The 20,355-nt window shown below is 31.2% G+C and overlaps 2 protein-coding genes across 8 annotated transcripts; one reads left to right on the top strand and one right to left on the bottom strand.

Moving 5' to 3' along the window:
• The first annotated feature begins 4,079 nt into the window (after window positions 1-4,079).
• Window positions 4,080-9,093, top strand: LOC102629495 (uncharacterized). Of its 7 annotated transcripts, none has more exons than XR_008052005.1 (10): window positions 4,080-4,348; window positions 4,603-4,712; window positions 4,817-4,948; window positions 5,108-5,181; window positions 5,284-5,389; window positions 6,282-6,350; window positions 7,499-7,563; window positions 7,653-7,751; window positions 7,985-8,178; window positions 8,423-8,522. XR_008052005.1 is itself a non-coding variant. In XM_025092296.2 (10 exons), exons 1-10 carry the CDS (start codon window positions 4,198-4,200, stop codon window positions 8,687-8,689), a joined length of 963 nt encoding a protein of 320 aa, XP_024948064.2. In that variant the 5' UTR covers window positions 4,080-4,197; the 3' UTR covers window positions 8,690-9,093. The 7 variants fall into 7 exon arrangements, 5 of the variants coding, with proteins under 5 accessions (XP_024948064.2, XP_024948067.2, XP_006464765.2 ...); XM_025092296.2 differs by lacking the exon at window positions 7,985-8,178 and adding an exon at window positions 8,627-9,093 and having other exon boundaries at window positions 4,609-4,712; XR_008052006.1 differs by having other exon boundaries at window positions 4,081-4,348; window positions 8,039-8,178.
• Window positions 9,094-11,582: 2,489 nt separating this feature from the next.
• Window positions 11,583-12,241, bottom strand: LOC107175780 (protein GRIM REAPER). The gene has a single exon (XM_015527515.3). It carries the CDS (start codon window positions 12,138-12,140, stop codon window positions 11,673-11,675), a length of 468 nt encoding a protein of 155 aa, XP_015383001.2. The 5' UTR covers window positions 12,141-12,241; the 3' UTR covers window positions 11,583-11,672.
• Between the last annotated feature and the right edge of the window lie 8,114 nt (window positions 12,242-20,355).

Here is a 20,355-nt window from a genome sequence, read left to right as displayed (position 1 = left end):
AGAGCTCTGTTCGATTCCCAATCTAATGTTGGGCCTCCTGTAATGACTCGAACTATAGGTTGCTCGTGAGTGATCTTACTAGAATTTTCCCCTACCATGTTTTGCTGATTTGTATAGGAAAAGAACCATCTATGAATTCATTAAAATAACGATTCCTTACGAGATCCTCTGCTTGGTTTTTCAAGTCACGACACTGGAGTGTGGTGTGTCTGTGCATATCATGAAATTCAAATAATCTACTCTGATCTCGCTTGCTAGCCCTTTTTGCAAATGGTGCTGGAGGAAACATTAGACCCCTGAACTTTTATTGCATGGAACAGCTCCTCGATCAAGACTTTCAATGGTATATTCCTCCCATAATCTGGGCTTTGATCAATCACCTGCATAGTTCTATCTTTAAGGAAATTATGTGAGCTTTTGCAAGTGGTGTGGGTTTGATTGGTCAAGTCTAAAATTATGTGTGGGGTTCATTATTGGGGCATTGTGGTGATGTTCCCTCTAAAGATCCCCACTTGGGTAATGAAAGAGCGGGTCTCCACTTTGATAAAATGGTGTTGGTTTCTGGCAGCGTTGATAAGGAGCTGCTTGGTCATTTGTTCCTTTACTCGATGATGGTCTCTCATTTCGCTTAACTAGCCTATTGCCTTTTGTAGGCATTCTTCTCCCGACGCTTAAGCTCTTTTAATTGCTTGCTCTTGATCCTTATGACATTTGCTTCCTTAATCTTGATATCTTTCTTTGCCTGCTCGTAGGCCATAGAGTACGAATGTTTGGTCGGACTTCTAATATTATACCATAGTCACCATATATTTACTCATTCTTTTAATTCCTTTAAAGTTTAGGGATGATTAAAGGCTCCAAGATTGAGGACTGCACGGTGATACCTTTTTACAAATTATCTGAGTGGCTCATCTTCTCCATGTTTGATCCTTATCAACATCATTATATCATTTTCTAAGGCCACTGCTCCATAAAACTATTCCGCGAATTCCATACATATTTGCTCGAAACTTCTAATACTTTTGCGAGGTAGCTTTCGATACCATTCTCGTGCTTGTCTTTCCAAAGTCAATGGAAACGCTCTGAATCTCTAGGCTTGTCTAAAACTTTGCGTCTTTATCATGTTATTGAAACACTCGATATGCACTAAAGGGTCGCTCTTCCTAGTGTACTTGAGATCGGAAAAACGAAAAACCCTTGGGATTATAGTGCTCATAATTGCTGCTGAAAAAAAGGAATCGTTATCCAATATAATCTTCAGCTTGGTGTTATACCCTAACCTTGCATCTCTTCAATTATTTGAGCCAATCTTCGCACCTCCCCTTATAGCTCCATAGCGCGACCAGAATTTCATGTATTAATGTGCTCGCGTTCCTATTCTATGTCCTGTAAGTGCTGTCTAAGCTCTATTTCCTCACCATTCACTTCATTTTTACTGTTTTCTAGATTCTAATTTCCAAAAAAATAGTTTCTTGTTTAAAGGTTTTGCTTGCTATGGAATTGGATTTCAACCTCATTTTTTGCTCGCCACAAGCTGTTTTGTTACCAAGTACAGTGATATCTTGATTTTCCCTGGGGTTTTCTCACCAAGCCTCTTTTACTCATTCCTCAATTCATGCAGAATCGATGTGAGAGTTTCCATCTGCCTTTCCGTTTGCTCCATTCGCTCATGCATCGCCCTATCCCTTGCTTCATTTGCTATCTCCCGCAAGATAACAGAATCATTTATTTTGGATCCTAATCTTTGAATGATGTTGTCTCCAACATTCATGTTTGTTTGCTCTTTTCCAAATGTAAGTTTGCTTTTGGTACTAAAATATTGATGCAGAATTCTGGTCATGGCTGTAGCATCCAGCGTCCAAGCTAACACTTAAATTTATTTTGATAGGAGACAGTATTTGTTTCTTTATTCTTGCTTGGAGTAAATTCCAATGACTACAGTGACTTTCAGTTGGGTTCACTTGCGTCCATAAAGAACAGTTGAAGGGGCACTAGATGTTTTCCCAACGTAACCCCTTTAACATTCTAGTCAGTTTCTGAGCATTTTAGAAAAACTCATGCCACAAATCTTGTGGCTTTTTATAATTGCTTTGAGTGAAAAAGCTTTCTAATTAATCTAGGAAAAGAAGAAAAGAGATAAAAGAGAGACATTACTGAAATAAAAAAAAGAGTAAGATAGTTTAACAATGCCCTTTTACTTTCCTGGTTGGGGCTTTTATAAGTAGCCAAAACCACTGCCCTAAAATTAATGCGCGATCGTTAGTGGATGAGCCACATGACCATTAGTGGATTAGCTCCATGCCCGACTATCTAGGAGAAAAATTGTAGGTTGACCTTTCACTAGTCTCGTGATTGATTTGGGCAGGTTTCTCCGTGCATCACCCAACCGGCCACACATAATTGATCTTTTGCTCACGAGAATGAGAAAGATTATCCTCGATTAAATTCATTCATGCCTTAGCTGAAGAGAACACGATTGCGCACTCACACACCTTTGACTAAGTCTCATGATTGACTAGGCAGCGTCTAGTCGTACTCCTTTTTGATCCCTCAAACATAAATGATAATATATTAAAAATTAAGATTGAGTCATTTTGATGTGTGTTGCGTGCATACTCACGCACATTCTCTCATCATCTAATTCCTCATTCTTTCTGCACTAAAATAGACTAGCTGCTTCAACCAGTAAAATCGCTATCTTTTTCGTCCTCTTGGTGCGGCACCACTAAGATCAAACCACCATCTCTGGCCAGGGGGAGAGTTCCCCTATCTAGTTAGCATCTTTTCATTCTCATTGCAATTTTTAAGTTTCTTTTTTAATTTTTTCTTCTACTCCTTTGACAAAATTTTTCTAATGTTTAAAATGGGAGAATACGCATTTATTAAAGGTTACTGCATCAGCACTATTGGTGGTGCATAGAGGTTTCAATTGCCTTATAGCTTGGTCTTTGTGTAGCTTCCCCAAGGATAAGTTTTTTAAGGGTGGGTGACTTGTGTTTCTCCCTTTTTTTGTTTTTTTGTTTTATTTTCATTTGCGATTTGTTTTTGTTTTATTGTCTACTTGTTTTTTTTTTTTTTTTGATTATTGTTGTGAAGGTTTCGACTGGTAATAAGTAAGCTTGGCAAAAAAGCACGTGTCCTACGGACATAGACTCGATCCTTCACATGAGGGCTTGCAAAAAAAAAACTTAAGGAAAAAGAAAGGCCAAGTCAGGCCGAACCTCTCTTTCACTAATATAAATTAAAATAACAAAAATTAATTGAAAAAGAAAAAAAAAGAAAACATAAATCTCTATTCATGAATCACTAATGATTCAAAAAATTTACGATTATAACATTAAACTCTCCCTTGGTCTTAATTAATTAATAAGATACTTAAATTAGAGAGTTCAGTACTAAAAAATTAAATATATAATTTTTTATTATTATTTTATTTTAAAATATTTATTTTCTTTATTCATTATTTATTATAACAACTTATTAATTCATTATAAACTTACAATAATTTAAAAAATAGTTTAAAAAAATATGTGAAAGTTCATCTAGACGCTTACACTTTTCTTAGAAAGAGTTTCAGCTTAAGCTTAAAAAAGCTTGGCCCAAGCATGCAACTTGCTATCATATTCATAAGGAGAACTTATTAAATGACATTGATTTTGGTGAAATAGTTTATGTTTTTCGCTTACAACTTGCAGATTAAGTATTTTCATTTATTGTCAAGGATTTGACAGTAAACTTTCAGGTCGTTCTAATTTTTTTTCTTTCTTTTATAAGAACAGAAAATTTCTCTTCCACTTTACTTAAAATATAATCTATTCAGTCTTTGTTGATATGATTTATAATAATTTTTGTTCGAAAAAATTTAAATATTCTTTTGAAAGAAAAATACAGTTTAAAGAGACCATATAATGGTTTTTATTATTTAATTTTAATAAAAATAAGTTTAACTGGTTTGACATATGATTAATTAAATTTTTAATAATTAAAATTAAAATATTATCATAATTAATTTCTAATTTTATAAGCGGTTATATATTTATCCCAATGTTGTAATTTTAGAAGAGCATTGTAGAATGACCCTTTTTTCTTTTTTTCCCCATAATATCTTACTTCAAATTTTACAAGTAAAAGATTAGCCGAAGGGGGCCCAACTCCCAAGACTACTTGGGTCTTGGGCAGCCTCCAGTACGCACGGACATGGCTGCTATCAGCTTGGCTGCACCCTGGATTCTAAGAAGAGCAGTTCGAACATTTTCACTCCCTCAACCTCTGCTTCACTTAAACCCCGGTTCTTGTTTTCATGGAACTCATAGGCCTTTTACCTTCCCCACTTCTCTCAGACACACTGGTGACTGTCTTTCAATTTCATTCCCTTTTCAATGCGTATGCTTACGTTTTTTCTTTTGTCTGCTTTGTCTTTGTGTAATTTGATATACCCATTAAGCTCTTTTTTTTTTTTGAACATGTGATATTGTGTGTGTTAGCTGAAACATATGCAAGAGCTAAGAAAACGATGGATAAGAATTAAAAAAAGGTTTCTTTATTGAATCTTGATTTAAAGTTTGTTACTTTATAAGGGTTTTGATTTGTTTTGCATTGAAGCTTCAGGGATACGTCACCTGATACAAGCTGTAAAGGGGAATTTTGATGATTTACTTAAAGGTGTGGGAGACAAAAATGCTATTGAGGAAGTCAAGCATATCCTTGAAATGGTAATTTATCATCCATTGAATTGAAACTGAACCTTAATTCATTTTTGAGTTACTGGAATTGTGCTTTCTGTATGTAATTTGTGCATGATTCTTGCTTGTTGTAGGCTAGACGGGCATCATCAAGAAGAGAAGTTCTACACTCTGATTTTCTTACCCCACCTGTGTTGAAGGAATCAATGATGGCACTAGAAAAACTAGCTGATGTCAAAGCAGTTGCACAGGGAGGATACCCGCAGGTTAAGTTAAATTTTGATCTCAAAGCAATTTTCATATGAAAGAATGCATGGCTAGTTCCAAACAAATGTGCTCTATTTGGATTAATCATGAGAATTTTTTCCGACGTGATGTGCTTGGCATGAATGAAAATGCAATGACATATCTTCCCGATTGTCCAGGCTGAGCGATGTCGGCTTTCTGTTGGACATCCTGAATTATTGACAAGTGATCCAGATATAGTTGCAGCATTGAGGCAAAGTCATTTTATCACTCGACTATTTTGAAACTCTACTCAGGGCATCAATTACTTGAATCGTTCAATTATGTTGTCATAATTGGTTGCCTTTTCATCCAGTATCACAGGAAACTTTGGATTTCAACCGTGTTCTCATGGTGACTTCCTTGGCTCAATTCTTGGCACTGGAATTGCTAGGGAAAAGATTGGAGATATTATCTTACAGGTATTATCTAATTTTATTTCGAGGATTCATTTCAGTTTTCTATAGTATTTGACAAATGTGGCTTGTATGGTAGTGGAAATCAGCTTCTCCTTGAAAAGACAGTTTTCGTTCCTGAAAAACAATATCTTTACTGACGTGGTTCAAATGACATGTATATTCATTAGAATAAAGGCTTTCTCTGTTCCGGATGCTTGCAATACACTTTGTGAGGTGTGAGCCGCTTGCTTCTATCATGTTCATTTGGAGTCATCCAACTTGCTGTGTACCCTTATCTGGAACTTGGCCAAACATTAGAAGATGGATTACCTTTCTTCAGACATAAATAAGTTTGTAAGGATGTCATTACACTATCATGACATCCTTGTGAATGACAATATGATAACAATTCTGCATTAATGTTCTTGTTTCCCAAAGAATCCGTAATATCATTTCAGAAACCTTCTAAGCTAACATGAAACTATTCTGTGTCCATCAATTGACTATTCTTTGTTATGTTACCTAGTATTTGGTGTCACAGATCATGGAACCACTTATCATGACAGCAATGTCGGATTAATCATTTGATACGTCATGGTTCTAAACTGGGAGAGAGCTCCTTGTGTGTCCAACAAAAGGGAATGGAACCCCTGAATTCCTGTTTAGGAGCCAACAAGTCATTGCACTGTCAGGGCCTGCACTTTATTTTACTTCTAAGAGCTCTCTGCATGATGTAATTATGTTGGTTATGCATTAACCGAATTCATAAGTTGGAGATAAAAATTTTCAGAGTATTCTTTCTGCTTCTTCTTTAAAGCATAATATATCATGCGGTGTTTAGTTCCAGCCAGCTCAGAAAGTGGGAGAACTTAGTTGGATTGAGCTAATATCTTTTCCTATTTTGATGTCTGTCCAGGGAGAAAAGGGGGCTCAATTCCTAGTTGTTCCTGAACTTGCTGACTATCTTATAACATCACTTGAAAAGGTTGTATTTACTTTCTGATATACTGTTTTTTTGAAAAGGGATATTATCATTTTCCCACCAAAGGTATTCTGACACATCATGTCAGTACCACGGTTTGGTAAAACCATCAATTTACCACCAAACGTTTAAACTGTTAGTATTTTCCCACCATTCAGTTAAAACTCAGTTAATATGTAACAGAAAATTCATAAAAGGTCAATTTTACCCCTGGAGCGTAAAAGACCATGTGATTAACCTTTTATGAATTTTGTAATTAAATCATCATTTGTTATTCTTCCTTGCTAAAGGGCAAAAATTACCCTTTATGAATTTTGTAAAATTAATCGTGTGGTGTTAGGTACTTCATAAATTGATTTAATTTATTTAATTTTAAAGGGCAAATTTATTTATTAAATTGACGAGCTAAAGACAATTTATTCTACTACTAAAAATCAATTTATGAAAGGGAAAAAAAATGTGCAAAAGAAGCAATTTAATCTTTGATATGATGATAATAATTTTACACAAAAAATTAAATAAATAAATTTGTCCTTTAAAAATTAAATAAATTAAATCAATTTATAAAGTGCCTAGCACCACACGGTCAATTTTATAAAATTCATAAAGGGCAATTTTTGCCCTTTAAGAAGGAAGAACAGTAAATGATGATTTAATTACAAAATTCACAAAAGGTTAATTACATAGTCTTTTACGCTCCAGGGGTAAAATTGACCTTTTATGAATTTTCCGTTACATATTAACTGAGTTTTAACGGAATGGTGGGAAAATGATAATAGTTTAAACGTTTAGTGGTAAATTGATGGTTTTACCAAACCGTGGTACTGACATGATATGTCAGAATATCTTTGGTGGGAAAATGATAATATCCCTTCTGAAAATAACTACATCTTTTGTGTTACACATAAAAGCAGAAAATATTTTTCTTTCCCACTTGTATGTCATTGTAATTAACAGAACTGCCGTAATTAGCTTAAATTCTGCTTTGTTCCACTGCATTAACAAGTAATTTTTAATACAGTGTCACCTGGCTCAGTATTTTGCGCAAAAAGTGAAAGGCTCCTAGGGGGATGAGAAAATGCAAAATAATCAGTATTTGTAATGTAGTGCTGCATTGCCCGCACCATTTTAATGCATTTTTTTTCTTGAAGGTTGGTAATGTTTCAGTCTCTTGTACAAGGATACCATTGCTTGCTCTTGAATACGAACCACCAAGGTAGGAACCATCATATTAATGATTCATTTCTGTGATAATCTTCATCTGGTATTTGTCAATGACCGTACGACATCTTTGATCTTTTTCAGGACTAAGTCATTCAAAACCATAGAAGCATCACTAAGGGTCGATGCATTAGCTAGTGCAGGATTTAAGTTATCACGGTCAAAATTAGTTAATTTGATCAGGTACAGCCTACTCTTCTTTCATAATATTTATTTTTGATTTTATGGTAGTAGATTCCGGGTATTCATCAGTTACTGCATGTTTCTAGATTTCCTGGTTAGGATGGAGGCAATCTGTCATAGAAACAATCTCCAGTAATACACTAAATATGCATGAATGAAGTCAAAAACTGATACACTAAATATGCATGCTCTATAAATCAATAATAGAGGCTGGCCACTTGGGTACATTGTAGATACTCCTCGTTAGCTTCACTGGTTCAAATCTCTGCTAAAGCATCTGCCATTAGGTCCTCCTAATGGCCTTTTGACCTGAGATCTACAGCTACTCACATGGTCTTATTCAAATTACCGAAGTTTCCAATTGAATCCATGTTTGGCGATTCTCTCAGATCTCCCAAACGTATGTCTTTGTCCGCATCTTTCTGCAGTTAAGTACAATGGATCTTCATTCCATATCGCACCATTCTTCCTTTATAAAATGACTTATTTTAGCTTTATTGAAAGATCTTTTCTGACTATGCATTTCTTTAGTCATATTGTGCATCCCTTTCAGGAATGGCAATTTGATTGTAAGAAAATCATTATAAATATGGTCATATTAATATTAATTTGACATGTGACCTGTAGTTAGTTAAACATATGCATGACCTTAAGTTCTATTTTGTTGATAGTAATGGTGATGTGCGTGTTAACTGGACTACTGTTACAAAAAATGGTACTACTCTTAGGACTGGTGATATCGTCTCGGTAAGTGGCAAAGGAAGAATAAAGGTAAGTTTAGATTTCAACGAACCACTGCCCTGATATAACAAAAATTACCCTTAAAACAGTATTTAGCTAAGCATTTAAGATGATCAAATATCCTTTAATTTCAGATAGGAGAAATAAACTCTACAAGGAAAGGAAAGTTTGCAGTTGAGCTGATTCAATATCTATGACTGTGAGAAGCCTCAACTTGGTATTATTTCAAGACCATTGAGCTAAGGGGTTTGCCATTAAAGATGGTAGGTCCTTTTACACCTAAAGATAGATTTTTCTTTGCCAGAAGACGTGGAAATTCTTATGAAAATTGAGATTACAGTTGCATTATGGTGAGACAGTTGTTCGCAAGCTCCACTATCAGACATGAGATTTGAGAGAGAAGGAAAGGAAAAACAAACTGTGGCCATTATAATGTTGTTATCAAATTGATAATAACACTTCCCTTCTTGCCTATATCTTTTTCTCTTTATGCAATTTTCAATTTGTTGATTTATATGTTAAATCTTATAGTAATTTGTTCAACAGTGTGAACTTCGTAGACATTCTTGAAAGAAATATATTGGTGTTCTTTTTTATTTTATTCTAATTTTTATTTTAATTTGTGAAACTTTGTTTTGTTTTTGTGTATAACTTCGAAGCACAATAAAATGATAGAGCATCATGATTAAATTTATGAGGTTATTGCATATATGTGGTGGCTATTTGAATTCCGTGGCAAGATTTGATCATTGTTTGCCCTTGCTACAGTGCTCAATCCTCTTGTTATATATTTTGCTTGCTTTAGGTTGACATTGGTTTGGATTTAAAGTTAATTTTCTTTACGTTTCTCCATTTAATCAACCTTTGGTTCAAAGATTAAATATAATTGCTTTCTTGTCAGAAATGATTCCATCTTTTCTGTATTTTCATTATTATCGTGTTAAGAGTTTGATTCATTTAGAGAACATTTTTTTTTTAATGAATATAGCAATATATTCAATATTTATTTTTAAAAATTTAAAATTCATTTAGAAATCACCATTTTTCAATTAAATTTGCATGTTAGATTGCTTAAACGTGAATCTATATCAATCTCATGTTTTATTACAGTTTATTACTTTGCTTTCCTCCTTAAAAAAAGTAACACAGCTTTCTCCTCTTTAAGACTTACTGACTTTTCCTTTGTCTTCCCATCTTTGTGACTATAAGCTTTTGTATTATACAGGCTAATATTGTACTACCCACTTCCTCACTCGAGATAATGATTTTTGTCATCTTCATGATGAAACTATCTGAAGATGAAGCTCCCATCCATTGTCAATTCCGGTGTAAGCAGATTCATGTGGTAGAGGTTATCAACATTCTTATTCATTTTTGAGCTAAATGGGCTTTTATTATTTCTCGAGTATTTTTTATAAGTTGCTGCTCGATGAAATTTATTTAGTTTCCTTCAATATTTCATGAAAACTTTTGTTTTTACCCACTAATAATTAAGGTTGTCTCTAAACTAACAGGAGAGCAAAATATAACAATTTGATCATAAAAAATGCAAACACACAAACCAGCGACGCGAATAATGTGTAAAACTGAAAGAAGTATTGGATGAAGACACATGTTTGAGACAAATTGGCAAAAATTGTATGTGTTAGCTACAGGTTATGTGGGTGATAGGTCGATCACATAAACCAACAAAGTGCGACAATATTATAAGTACTCGATGCATGCAAATTACAGATAAGATTATAGAGGCGTGAAATTTGCATTTATGCTGGTGTCACATGACAAGCCTTTGTTAAGCCTTTAACAGTTGCACATTTCTTTGTTTCTTCAGGTATACCTATTAGTTGAAGCTCAATTTTCATATAAGGCATGAACTTAATTAATTATATTTACTCCATTTCATGATTGATTTTGTCATCTACGTCATGGTAATTTATATGATAACATCATTTGTTTATCAATAGTGCTAAACAAACAAAGGAACGAAGGAAGGACGACAGAAACGGTAACGGAGCTACTAATTCTGTGGGTCTTACTTTTATTTCTTTTTTCATTTAAAAAATTAAATTAATGAAAAGAAAATATTAAAATAATGAAACGATAACATAAAAGTAATGAGAATTGAGAAGGAAACATTAAAATAAGAAAGTAATGATAAAAGATAAAAAGTGCCATTATCCCCCAAACACGAACTCAGATTTGCATTTGCATTAATAGGAAAAAAAAATGAAATAAAACCAGCGGCCATTATCTCGGCGATCTGCATTCGGAGATCAAAATTTGGTGTCAAAGACCATGCCAATAACGTTGATGATATTGTAGCATACAATTGGTAATTTTCCCTTTCACATTACATTCAAATATAATTACTTTCTGGACGAGTTTTATATATTTAAATTGTTAGAACTTTTTTTATTAAAATTGTTGGAAAATAATGGATTAAATTTATAAAAATTACCGGATGTGTTTTATATATATTTAAAATTTTAGAAAGTAATGGATTAGATTTTAAAAAATTGCTGGATGTGTTATATATTTAAATTGTTGCACTTTTCTCAGAGGATTGCCATTGATTGTTAGATTACATTAATTTGTGAAATCTAGTTCCATTGCATGCAAGCTGTCCAAAATTGCACTTGTTGCTGCGTTTTTTCTTTTTCTTTTTCTTTTTAATTTTTTTGTAGAACCCGTGAAAACGTTTAATTCTAACTTTTAAGGAGACTCATGGTAAGTTCAAAAAAAAAAGAAAAAAAAAAAAGAACAAAAATCAAGAAGATATTACACATGTTCCATAGCAATGCATGCATTTAGAGTGTGAGAGTTTTTTATTTTTCCTATTGCTTAACAATGAAACTCATCATGGCTTCCATCATCTTTTTAAAGTTAATGTTGATGAATCTAACATCTGTTTGGTTAGATGATTGAACAATTATGATTTTGCTACTAAAATATTTAGTATACGCTTATAATTATTGTTTGTAAATTAAGATTGAATTGATCTTACATTTATATGATAAAAAATTTATAATAATTTTATTATTTTTATTAAAAATTATTATTTAAAATTTATATTTTCCACACATTTTTAATTCTTTTATTTAAAAATAAAACTTTTCTTTTACATTAAATATCACTTTCAAATCATAACATTTCAATACCAAACAAATCCTTCAAAATTCTTTAAGCATAGCCACAATTTCCAAACTCACATCGAACCCCACGAGGGCATTTCTTGTTGCACTTGCCACAATGAGCTTCATTGTCAAACACATTGGTGCAAGTCCCATTGCAACAAAGCTGTCCAAACTTACACTTGCTGCCACATTTGCCACAGTTGTTCTTGTCACCAAGAATGTTGCGGCAATGCATCTTGCAACAATGCAACAAGCTTGTGCCATTGTTTGCCGAAACACCATTACAAATGTTTTTATGATCGGCACTGCACTGTGCACCTTTTCTTATCGAACTGAGCAAGAGCCTGCTCCTCGGGCTATGATCAGGAACCGGGCGGTCGAGAACATAGACTTCTTCTTCATCAACATCCTCAAAATCAAAAGAGAAGGCTACTTGAGAGTGTGAAATCATGAACAGTAGAGTTACGGCCAGAGAGGAGAAAATGGCTTTGAGTTTGCGAGAAGAAGTAGCCATTAATTCTGTCTCAAGCTACGGAAAGTGGTTTGGCTTCAAGAGAGCAAGCTAAGGGAGAATGAATGAGAATGAAAAGGGCTAATTTAAACTCCTAAGTTTTGATAAATTATTCCATGATATAAGGGGTAGGAAACTGATATGGTGTCACCACCTTTTATAACAACGCAACTACGCAAGTGCTTATTTTTAAGTACTTATTATTTTTAATAATTTTTTTTATCTAGATTCCTTTGAATAAGCTCATTAAATTGAAGTTTGACGAATTTACTAGACATATTGCCTTTGAATAGCTAAAGTAATACTGTCACCAAAAAAAAAAAAAAAAAAAAAAGAACAACAAAATTGGCACGCATTATTTTTAAGGTATCTATAGTAAAATATCATAAATGAATGCATTTTAGAGCTCTAGAATATGATTAATTTGATTAATAACTAAATTAGTATACATTATTATCATGGTATCTATAGTCGAAGAATGGCATAAAAGTAAAATTATGACCCTCTCTTAATCCGAGCTTACCTAAACTTAAATTTTGAATATCCACTTACAAGTACGTGTACATATATCAACGAGATTTATTCAAAGTTTATTTTTTTTGTTTTATTAATAACTAATTACCAACTTATATTTGATATTGTTAAAGCTCGGATCAATTAATATTAGTTAATGGTTCATCCTAGTAATATATGATTAATTTCATTTCATTTATATGGTTCATGTTGATTATTATTGCCGATTGTCACGTAGATTAATTTTTTGGCTAAAGAATCGAGGTAGGTTAATTCATAAGTACTGATTTTGCAAGCTTTTTAAATTATTTACTAATGTTTCCACAAACACACTTGATAGTTGTTTTAATCAAGGAAAAATAATTAATGAATGTCTAGAGCATTTGGTTGATCGTCTGTTTGAGTGACTCTTCAAGGTTATTAATTAAAGCAACATAAAAAAAAGTGTTATACTGAGAGTGATCTTTAAGAAATAACTTTATCGGAAAGTGCTACATTCACAAAAATTGCGATTTAAACACTTTTTATTATCAACAACATTCATTAAAATATTTTATCTTATTTTTTTATAATTGATAAATTATTTTTTTTATAAGAATTTGTTATATAAGAGATAAATTAGAAAAGACAAGTAGAGCTTGATATATTGACAAAGTTGATTAAGCATCACTCACGATCCTTAACTGTAACTTAAAGATTAAAATGCCTAGAGATGCCCTTTTACTAATTAATAACAATGTTAATTATATAAAACCATGCCCATTTGCCCCACATTTGCTTGCTTGACTATCGCCTACACGCGAGAGGGATCTTCTTTCCCGCCACAAAAAGCGGACTTACACGTCCCCGCACTGGATTCCGGCCGGCGGCCGTGAATTGACACGCGTCTCAATCCTATTGGATGATTCGAGGTTTTTACCTTTCTATTACTTAATAAACACATCAAGAACGCACGAATTGATGACCGCATATTGTTTGACTTTACTTTGTGCATTTTAATTAATTAACTTGTGATTTTATTTATCACACATGCATTGCTTCAATTGCCCACTAATTTTTCACCAATCCCCAACCGAGATTACGAGTGTTGACTCAACAATCGCTTTCTTATTTTCACCAATCCACAAAAAGCGGACTCACCGTAATTTGTAGAAAACAGAGGAAAGCAGATTAGCAATTGACAAATGACAAAGCCGAAGGACGTGGCCAGAAAATTGTTTCAACTTATAATAGAGACCATAATGCCGTTTAACTAACTGTGAAAGCGATTTGCAGAGTTCACATAATATATCATAAAAACTATAATGATCTTGGTGACAAAAATAATGAGAATCAAAATTGTTTCAGGTTGGGGGTCGATCTTTGTATTTGAGTCGAATAGTAATAATCATTCGAACAGTAATAATAGAAAAATAAATTCATAATCCAGTATTTTGAGGTCCATCATAATCTTCATGCATGCACTCCTCATTATTTTTTCATTATTTTCATCACATAATAAGAAAATTAATTTATTTTCTAATTAAATCAAGTCTAAGACACTCATATGTAAATTGTTTTAGTACAATTTAGTTATGACTTCAAAAAACTGGCAAAAAGAATTTTTTACCTTCAATCTCTCTAGTCTCTACATCTCTTTTCTTTTCAATTTCTCTCCATCTCCCTGCAATGTTCATGTGATGTCTTCTAAACTTTTCCTCTTTCATTTTAAAACATCGAGTACAAAGTCTCTTTAAAATTGGGGAGGGGGGGGGGGGGGACAATTGATAATTGTGGAATGTCTTAGTCCTGATGATGTTTTTACAAAAAAAAATTATGTGAAGACTAACTTTGGACTAAATTTGAGTCCTAGATGGCTGGATATGAAGAGTGTAATACCTTTAGAAATGCATATTCTTAATCTTAGAGTTTTATTTTTTTTAAAAAAAATAACTTTTTCTTGTTCTTTGTGATATGTTTTTAAGCTTCTGCATCGATTTCAGGTGAGATCTTCTTCTCTTCTTCTTTTATCATTATTATTTTTCTCTTTTATTATTTTTTGTGCATATCGGTAAAATTATAAAATGATAATGTTTAGATTAGGTTGGGGGTGGGGATAGTTGACATGTGTTTTTAAATATGTGTATTCGTTTTTTTCTTTTTTTTTCTTTTAAAAAATCCAAATTTTTTTTTGTCTAGGATGACTGTGTAAAGAGTCACGACTTTTGAGACGCATCCTAATAGTCCTATTATATTATATTGATTTTGAAATTCATAGTAATTTGTTTTTGTTCCCTTTTATTTGAATTACTCAAATTTGTGAACTCTCCAATTGGTTATTAAGTCATTTAATTATTTACTCATTTAACATGTATTGTTAAATCATTCTTCACACACACTATGACACATACTAGTGGGTTGTAAGTTAAAATTTTGGCATAGTTAGTTCTTTTGATTTATTAGGGATAATATCTAAGGTAGTAGAAATTGCATATTGTAAAAACAAAAAAACGAATGTTTTTAATTTTACTATATCTAGAACTCGAGCAATTAAGTGTATAGGGGTGTTTCAACACCTAGTGCCCTAAGGTCAATTGATCTGGGAGTCACTGGCCTAAAGCTCGCTATATGGGTAATAGATATATTGTTTGCTTATAAGAAACCTGAGTAATTAAGTCCGTAGGGGTGTTTCAACATCTAGTACCCTAAGGCCAACTGGTCTGGGAGTCATTGGCTTAAAGCTCGCTACATGGGTTAAAAATTTAATATTATTAATTTATATGTGTGAATAATCTTCTCCCTAAAGATAGAATTTCTAATAAATTTTGGAACAAAAATATTGTTTTTCTTTTAATAAAGCTCCATAAGTATTGTGTTAATTACTTGAGCACAAAAGAATGTTTGATAATATTATAGATAATGAGTGAACACCAAAGAGGTAAAGAAATATAGGAGAGTTTATTTATTTGGTAGTTTAGAGGATAGATGAACAACTATTAACTTGCATGTGAATTTTGTAAATGTTAATTTAACATAACGCTTTAATTGCTAAAAGGCTAGCAATAAGCTAGTTGGAGGATGTGATTGATATTAAAAATTATTTAATTATCAAGCGATAATAATGTTATCTGATGTTTATGTTATATTTTATATTTGTATTTATGTAATAAATTATTAATTATTAATTATGTTTTAAATAAATCTAATTTTGTGTATTTTTGTGTGTTTATTAGGTAAACTATTAATTTCATGTAATTTGAGGCTCCAAATAGATAAAAGGATGTCAAATTTGGATTTTGGAGATCCAAAAACCTTAAGATGAGTCGAAATTGCCTTAAAATTAGGATCGTGTATAAAGAATTGACTTTTTTCTGTTGATCAAACATTGATTGGATGATAAAATGAGCTTACAATAGATATGAGTGCGTGGAATAGCTGGTAATTTTGACTAAATCTCAACCTTTCATGATTCAATGGCCATGATTGTGCCACGTGACAATGGTTGGTGAAGCAAGTTGCATGATCCGAATCTTTGTATATGGGTCAACCCGATCCACCCATTAACTTGTCAAATCTCAACCGTTCTTTGACCAAATCAGACGAGTCCAATTATGCTACATGTGATGTTGACTTTTGAAGTTTGACCAGCTGTTGGATCTTGATCTAATGGTTGTGAGGAGCGCATGCATGAAGCTTATGATGGACCCCAAAACATTGGATTATGAATTTATTTTCTATAAATAGAGCCTCATTTTTATATTTTTAATCATCTCTCTACATTTCTCTTCTTCTCAATTTCTCTCCATCTTCCTGTAATCTTGATTTTAAAGTGTGTTTTTAATATTTGTATAATTATTTTTATAAATAAATTTAGTTTTATTTTTAATTTTAATTGTTTTTATTACTTTTAATTATAAGCAATTTAATTTTAATAATTCTTTTTATTTCAATTATGCTTAACTAAATAATAATAGTTAGGGCAAGGTGAAACTCTTAGGAAATAAATATGATTTACTTAAATTCTATTTTTAATTTTATAAATCAAATTATTTTCTATTTAATTTTATACATATTTTATATTTTGAAATTTTGATTTATTGTAGACAAACAAGGGAGTTTGGCACAATAAATTGTTAATATCTTAATATAAGGTAAGGTAAAATGGTATTTTAACTTATTGTAGACAAATTAAATTTTGGCACAATAAATAGTTAATCCATCATAAAATTAAAGAAAAAATAATAATAATTTATATAATTAATCTTTGGGCAATAAATCTAAAAAATGGCAAAAAGAATTTATTAAATTTTATTTACTACTAAGAGTGGATCCACAATCCTAATTAGTTCAATTTCATAATTTTATTTAAATTAAGTTGTTTATATTCAAGTTTTAGTTTTATTTTTATTTTTAGATAAAATAAAAGAAACAAATTAAATCTTTTCTCTGAGAATAGATCTTGAACTCACCGAGTTATAATATAACAAGACACTCTTACAATTAGGATTTAAAAATTACTTTTAAGTTGTGTCAAATTTTTGGCGTCATTACTTGGGAAAAGTTTTTATTTTGCTTTATTTTTCCGTTTTCTATTTTTCTTGTTTCTGAAAAGTTTCCTTTATACCCCTTTTCCTTTTCCTTTTCCTAAAATTTTTGCTGGCCCCAAAACCTTTCCGAATCTTCATTTTCATCCCACATGGCTCAATTCTAAACTTCTATAAATTGCGGTGTGGCAATAAAATTATAAATAATTTGTAATAAGGTTCCTAGACGAAATTTCTCACAATAATCAAGCTTGGACTTACATCTTAGACTTATTTGGACTTAATTTGGACCAAGCAACCTAACTATTAACTTTTTTTTTTAATTTCAATTATTTAATTTTCAATGTTTATTTTTTTTGCTTTATTTTATTTTGTTAATTTATTTGGTGGGTTCAACCACCAAAATTGTTATTTAATTTTCAATTATTTTATTATTTTGCATTTATTTATTTCATTTTTGTGGCTTTATTTTATATTGTTCATTTATTTGGTGGGTTCAACCACCAAAATTGTTATTGAATTTCAGTTTTTTTTATTTTGCATTTATTTTATGCTTTATTTTATATTTTTAATTTATATGGTGGGTTCAACCACCAAAATTGTTATTTAATTTTAATTTTTTAATTTTTGTACACTTTTATTATTTGCATATTTAATTTTCATTTTTTGGGTGTAATTTTCATTTAGTTTTTGTGTTGCTAATTTGTTTGAATATTATCTTTGTGACATAACCATTGCATGAGACGTTGGTCTCAAACTTCAAGTGGTAGGTTAATTCGTAGATTTCAATCTCCACCACCAATCATGAACAAGAACCAAGATGGAAACTTTTTGGGCGAACCTAATCGTCAGATTGATCAGGAAGACAATCATTCTCAACATGGACATGATCAAAATCAACCAAGAACCTTTAGGGACTACATAAATCCAACTAGAACCGGAGCACCGTCGTGTATAATATTTCCTCCATAAGCATCTCGATTAAACTTTAAACCAAGTATTATCTAACTTTTACCAACATTTCATGGTTTAGAATATGAGAATCCATACTTGCATCTAAGAGATTTTGAAGAAGTTTGTAATACATACACAGACCAAAATTATAGTATGAACATAATGTTTCTCCATTTTTTTGAGTGAAAGAAGTGATTTATCTTTTAAAAGAATTGGTTCTATGAGGTGGAAAGAATTTTTTCATAATCTGTTCTTACATGTTATTCCAAGTTCTTATGCCCATACGACAATTTTGGTCTATGTATGTATTACAAACTTCATCAAAATCTCTTAGATGCAAGTATGGATCTCAGATTTTAAACCATGAAATGTTGGTAAAAGCTGGATAATACCTGGTTTGAAGTTGAATCGAGATGCTTCTGGAGGAAATACTATACACGATGGTGCTCCGGTTCTGGTTGGATTCATGTAGTCCCTCAAGGTTCTTGGTTGATTTTGATCACGTCCATGTTGAGAATGATTGTGTTCCTGATCAATCTGACAATTAGGTTCGCCCAAAAAGTTTTCATCTTGGTTCTTGTCCATGATTGGTGGTGGAGATTGAGATCTATGAATTAACCTGTCACTTGAAGTTTGAGACCAACGTCTCATGCAATGGTTATGTCACAAAGATAATATTCAAACAAATTAGCAACACAAAAACTAAATGAAAATTACACCCAAAAAATGAAAATTAAATATGCAAACAATAAAAGTGTACAAAAATTAAAATTAAAATTAAATAACAATTTTGGTAGTTGAACCCACCATATAAATTAAAAATATAAAATAAAGCATAAAATAAATGTAAAATAAAAAAATTGAAATTAAATAACAATTTTGGTGGTTGAACCCACCAAATAAATGAATAATATAAAATAAAGCAAAAAAATAAAATAAATAAATAAAATGAGAAATAATAAAATAACTGAAAATTAAATAACAATTTTGGTGGTTAAACCCACCAAATAAATTAACAAAATAAAATAAAGAAAAATAAATAAATACGAAATTAAATAAATACTGAAAAATAAATAACTGAAATAAAAAATAAAAGTTAGTAGTTAGTTTGTTTGGTCGGAAATTAAGCCCAAATAAATCTAAATAGGTCGAAGATGTAAGTATCTTAAAAAAAAAAGCCCAAGATGTAAGTCCAAGCCCGATTATTTTGAGAAATTTCGTCTAGGGATCTTATTGAACATTATTTATAAGTGCATGGCCACACCGTAATTTTTAGAAGTTTAGAATTGAGCCATGTGGGATGAAAGTGAAGATTCTGCACTGTTTTAGGGCCCAAACAAAATTTGAGAAAAGGAAAAGGCTTATAAAGGAAACTTTACACAAACAAGAAAAATCAAAATCGGAAAAATAAAGCAAAATAAAAACTTTTCCCTAGCAACGCCGTAAAAAATTTGACACAAATTAAAAGTAATTTTTAACTCTCAAATATAAGAGTGTCTTGTTATATTATAACTCAGTGAGTCCGAGGTCGATCCTCAGAAAAAGATTTAATTTGCTTATTTTATTTTATCTAAAAATAAAAATAAAACTTGAATATAAGCAGTTTAATTTAAATAAAACTATAAAATTGAACTAGTTAGGGTTGTGGATCTACTCTTAGTAGTAAATAAAATTTAATAAATTGTTTTTGCCATTGTTTTTAGATTTATTGCCCAAAAGATTAATTATATAAATTATTATTATTTTCCCTTTAATTTTATGATGGATTAAGTATTTATTGTGTCAAAATTTGATTTGTCTACAATAAGTCAAAATACCATTTTATCATACCTTATATTTAGATATTAAGAATTTATTGTGTCAAACTCCCTTGTTTGTCTACAATAAATCAAAATTTCAAAATATAAAATATGTATAAAATTAAATAGAAAATAATTTATTTTATCAAATTAAAAATAGAATTTGATTAAATCATATTTATTTCCTAAGAATTTCACCTTACCCTAACTATTATTATTTAGTTAAGCATAATTGAAATAAAAAGAATTATTAAAATTAAATTACTTATAATTAAAAGTAATAAAAACAACTAAAATTGCAAATAAAACTAAATTTATTTATAAAAATAATTATACAAAATATTAAAAACACACTTGAAAATCAAGATTACATGGAGATGGAGATAAATTGAGAAGAAAAGAGATGTAGAGAGATGATTAAAAACATAA

This window comes from Citrus sinensis, chromosome 9 (assembly GCF_022201045.2).
Source record: "Citrus sinensis cultivar Valencia sweet orange chromosome 9, DVS_A1.0, whole genome shotgun sequence".
In the NCBI taxonomy this organism is placed as follows: Eukaryota; Viridiplantae; Streptophyta; class Magnoliopsida; order Sapindales; family Rutaceae; genus Citrus; species Citrus sinensis.
This window is presented reverse-complemented; position numbering and strand designations above follow the sequence as displayed.

Bases quoted from the DNA above. Each gene is read 5' to 3' on its own strand.
- LOC102629495 (XM_006464702.4), top strand. From the start codon at position 4,198: ATGGCTGCTATCAGCTTGGCTGCACCCTGGATTCTAAGAAGAGCAGTT. The intron at 5,182-5,283 runs GCAAAGTCATTT...CTTTTCATCCAG, and splicing joins GATATAGTTGCAGCATTGAG to TATCACAGGAAACTTTGGAT. The intron at 7,752-8,422 runs GTACAGCCTACT...TTTTGTTGATAG, and splicing joins AAATTAGTTAATTTGATCAG to TAATGGTGATGTGCGTGTTA.
- LOC107175780 (XM_015527515.3), bottom strand. From the start codon at position 12,140: ATGGCTACTTCTTCTCGCAAACTCAAAGCCATTTTCTCCTCTCTGGCC.